Source organism: Lineus longissimus, chromosome 6 (genome assembly GCF_910592395.1).
Source record: "Lineus longissimus chromosome 6, tnLinLong1.2, whole genome shotgun sequence".
Taxonomy (NCBI): Eukaryota; Metazoa; Nemertea; class Pilidiophora; order Heteronemertea; family Lineidae; genus Lineus; species Lineus longissimus.
This window is the reverse complement of record NC_088313.1, coordinates 2,828,115-2,832,543: the sequence shown is the minus strand read 5'-3', so window position 1 is coordinate 2,832,543 and position 4,429 is coordinate 2,828,115. Positions and strand designations below refer to the sequence as shown.

General features: G+C 43.3%; 1 protein-coding gene across 1 annotated transcript; it reads right to left on the bottom strand.

Moving 5' to 3' along the window:
• Positions 1–2,449: 2,449 nt before the first annotated feature.
• LOC135489417 (uncharacterized) lies at positions 2,450–4,138 on the bottom strand. The gene is made up of 3 exons (XM_064774766.1): positions 3,936–4,138; positions 3,145–3,335; positions 2,450–2,697 (listed from the first exon to the last, which is right to left on the bottom strand). The coding sequence occupies exons 1-3, from the start codon at positions 4,136–4,138 to the stop codon at positions 2,450–2,452; spliced, it is 642 nt and encodes a 213-aa protein (XP_064630836.1).
• Between the last annotated feature and the right edge of the window lie 291 nt (positions 4,139–4,429).

Here is a 4,429-nt window from a genome sequence, read left to right as displayed (position 1 = left end):
AAGTCTGCTCATTAGCATATCTCGCGCACTGCTCCTTCTTGTCAAACATCGTAGTGAAATCGTAATGGAAAACGTCTGGCTTTGTACCAGACGTTGAGACTAATAAGTGAAGAACTAATAGGTAAAGAACTTCTACTTGCGCGAGACTGCTCTGATAAAATTATCATTGCAGAGACTACGGTGACGTACACATATATTTTTTACAATCAAAAATGCCCTCAAAAGACGACATGGAATGATTATTTTATTGATATTTCCTACTATATACCTTCCAATTATCACTTTATACAAATAGATCGGCGTTAGGTCGCATGCTTTTCTTTCCTGGTGACACTATAAAGCAAAATAGTTGCAACCCCGTAAATGCGCTATAAGTCCAATAATAGGGTGTTTTCGCAACCTCACGCGAAACGCCTACGTGAACGCCTATGTTCACGCACGTAGGCGTTCACGTAGGTTCTGTTTATTTGTTTTCGCACTAGCGCTCGTGTACGTGTACGTGTACGTTTACGTGAAAGTTGAACGGTATGCTCTTTTGTGGGGAATAGGCATTCATGTTAAACATCTTACGCAATTAAGGCGTGCACTCTTTGATAACGATGTCCGATTCTCGGACCCAAGGAGAAATTGCCATTCATGTATTATACATGACATACTGGTAGCAAGAAAATGGCTGTGTATAACATGCCGATAGAAAACGTGCTGCAACTTGCCGTTGTGCTTGAGGACGACGGGCTACTTTTGGCAGCAGCTGAGAACAAGAAGTCGAGATCAACCTACAACTCGGAAACCCTGCTGTTTGACCTGGAAAACCAAACAGACGGAGAAAACAAGGTAATGTTTCGGTTTTCCAAGGAAGAGATCTTTAGACTTGCCGAAGCTCTTAGAGTTCCAGACAAGATAGTACTCCGCAATCGTGGAGTAACGAATGTAAGTCGGTACTTTCATGCCTATTTTCCGACACTGTTCTTAGACAAACTATCATAGGGACAGGGACATCGAAAAGGTCGGAATGGCTTCTAACCAATTATTTGCTTTTTTAGGGTGTTGAAGCTACATGTGTTCTTCTGAGGCGGCTGGCTTATCCAAACCGTCTGTGTGACCTGGAGGGGGTGTTCGGAAGGCCTGCAAGTACACTATCGCTGATTTTTACTTACATGGTATGTTTTGATGTTGCCAACTTGTTAGTCTAACAGATGCTTCCTATATACATAATATAAGACACCTCGTGGCCGATATAAAAGAGACTGACACGAGAGCACGTACAACACCAGGTCAACCTTTTTCATTCTTAGTGTATGTATTTAGCATGACCGACGGATTTTACACTGTATGGGCCATACAACCCCAAGCCGCGTTAAAAATATCTAAAACTTGTCCGGTGTTTTATTTTCAGGTTGACCACTTGTGCACAACATTCGGTCATCTCCTGTAGAACCTCAACCAGCCTTGGCTTGATGCACAGCACATCCAGACATATGCGGAGGCGGTGGAGGCGAAGGGTGCTCCACTTAGTCATTGCTGGGGATTCCTGGATGGAACCGTCCGTCCCATCTGTCGGCCGGTACAGTTTCAGAGAGTGTGCTACAACGGCCATAAGAGAGTTCATGCACTCAAATTTCAATCGATCATGCTGCCCAATGGACTGATTGGCAATTTGTTTGGGCCAGTTGAAGGAAGAAGACATGATTGTGCCTTGCTCCGAATGAGCGGGCTTTTGCCGCAGTTGCAGGCCTTGGATTTTACCGATCAGGACGGAAATCCATACTACTTGTATGGCGACACAGCCTACCCTATTCGGCGCTGCCTGATAAAGCCGTTCAAGGGAGCGAATTTGACGGAGGAACAAGTTGAATTCAACAGAGGCATGTCGAGCGTTAGGGAATGTGTAGAGTGGGGGTTCGGGAACATAGTGCAAGAATTTGCTTTTTTAGATTTTAAAAAAAACTTAAAGGTCTTTTTGCAGCCGGTCGCAAACATGTATTTGGTTGGAGCGCTCCTGACAAACTGCCACACCTATATTTATGGCAACACCACATCCATGTTCTTCCAGTGTAATCCACCGTCACTCGAGGAGTATTTGCGACCGGTGTGATAGAATCAAATGCCCTCCCTTTCCTGATGCCCGCCTGTATTGTTCGTCTTCGGATTAAGGGTCTTGGCCTCTCTGGAGGCCTATTGAGTGGTGCCGTGTTCTATTGTTGAGGGCATTTAATATCAGGGGGCATCTGATTCTATTACACCGGCTCCACTTCTACATGTACATTGTAATGTGAATTGTCAAGAATACTTTAACACCAGAATGCTGCTGGAAGCCATTGGATTTGTAAATATATATTATATGTAAAATACATGTAAGCCCTTAAAAAAGAATAAAAAATCAATGAACGTTGTTAGTTGCAAGCATGTAATTTCATTTCATTCTACATGTATGTATAGATCTCTTGAGTCACTTTTTCGCCAGGCAGTCACGCATCATCTGCATATATACTTGTTTTTCTTCTTTCTCCATTTCCAATCTTTGCTCCCGTTCCTTTCGTTCCATTTCGAACTTGGCTGCCTGCAATTTCAGCTCCTCCTTCTTTAGTTCCAATTCCTCTTTCTTTAACTTAGTTTCCTCATTTTTAATCTCTGCATCCTGGCCTAGTTTTTCGGCGAGGTAGTCTGTCAAAGACGTTGTTGATCTCCTTTTCGCACCTGAAATAAGGATTAAACCTGATAAGGATTAAACCTGGTATTTATAACTAATATTTGGCCAGTTATTTGAGGGGTAGGACATCCGTATTTGAGGTGAGACCAAAAGTTGGGTAAACGTTTTGGAAGTCTGCTATTACCCCCGTTCAACATTCAGTTTTCTTACACTGACAAGATCGTGAAGGCTCGCCACCTCGTCCCCTGGGCTTAAGGGGCGAGATGGGCAGGTAGTTCGCCATATTGTAAACGACCATCAACCCCGTCGAGCGGGAAATACCCTTGGAACGAGGTTGGAAGATTCGCTCTGCTAAAACATGACTAACATCGTCCACGGCAGTACTTAGGGTTCACTAACTTCTTGACACCACAAGATTTGTGGAACTGTTTTGCGGCCTTGTTTTGTATTCTGCTTTCTCTCAATACATACATAAAATACAAGCGTAGACATACCTTTGGTTTTGCCCTCTGTTGCAGCTTGCCGAATCGCTTTTCCGGCTTCCTCCAACTGTTTTTCTTTTTCATCCTTTGATGGCGCATCCGTTACGGCTTGTAACGCTTTAGCCGCTTCCCGCTCATCAGCCATGGTTACCATTTCACCCAGGAGTTGTTTTCTTTCATCGTACTCTTCAGCTGTACCAGAGCTAAAAGGCGAATGAAGCTTGAACATATCAATAAAGTCGACCCGATTGGTCAGGAGCCTCCGCTTTTTGGGACTAATGACTTGGCCCAACAAAACACTTCCATGCGCATAGAATATTGACAGAAAGCAGAAACTTGTTTTAGTTTGAAGTTGGCGAGTACTTCAAATTGACAGTTTTTTGGTTAGGAGATAATTTACAATAGATGTTGGCCCAAAATACCATGGACATCATACTGTAGGAGAGAATAGCATGCGCGGACATATTTTGGGACACGCCATAATTTGTAGGCCTAACCATAAAGTCATCGCATTATGCGGAGAATGTGAAATGTGATCTGGTTTTGTAATACCGCAGGCAAGTAACCTCCTCTCGATAGGCCCGAAGTTTAGACCATCCGTTATGAATGATGACCACTGTGAATACTGATTATCTTTCCTCAACGCAATTGGTTAGAAGTTCCATTGGGGCGGAAACTGATCTTAGAAGGTTGGGCTATGGGAACGTAAACTCCAAGTCTAATCTTCAAGTTAATTTTTGGACAAGGCATGGACAGAAAAATAACCTTGCGTTCAAACATTTTAAAAAAGTGGAAATACTTACGATTTTATGGAGTCTAGCTCCTCTTTTTTAAACATCTTTACCAGGCGCTCACATCGCTCTTTTACACATCTTGCTGTGAGCATACCGAAATGGTCCACCACTTCTTTGGTCTTCTTTTTCTCTTTCACCCAAGTGTTAAGAGCTGCTGCTATTGTTTCCCATCTATTTGCATCACCATCTACCGCCACAGCTTCCCGCAACATTGCGATATCCAGCGCAGGAAAAAAACGGACGAATTTTTTACTCATAATTGCTCCTGAAATGAAAACAAAGCAAAATAAAGGTTGCAGGCATCTCATGTGTGGATGAAGTATCTAAACTAATAGCATGTAGTCTGTCTACCTAATATCCAGATTGCTTGAGTCGCGGTGCAAATAAATCAGGGCACCCATACACCCCTGTTAGGTTGAAGAGCTTGAAATATAAACACCGAAAGGATAGGCAAGAAACGAAGATTTTCCCGGGGCCACCACGGTGCCGGTGTACACGAAAGA

Excerpts from the sequence above, each read along its gene's own strand:
- LOC135489417 (XM_064774766.1), bottom strand. The coding sequence starts at position 4,138 with ATGTTGCGGGAAGCTGTGGCGGTAGATGGTGATGCAAATAGATGGGAA. Across the intron at positions 3,336-3,935 it reads GAGCTAGACTCCATAAAATC|CTCTGGTACAGCTGAAGAGT; the intron begins GTAAGTATTTCC and ends TTCGCCTTTTAG. Across the intron at positions 2,698-3,144 it reads AACAGAGGGCAAAACCAAAG|GTGCGAAAAGGAGATCAACA; the intron begins GTATGTCTACGC and ends TCCTTATTTCAG.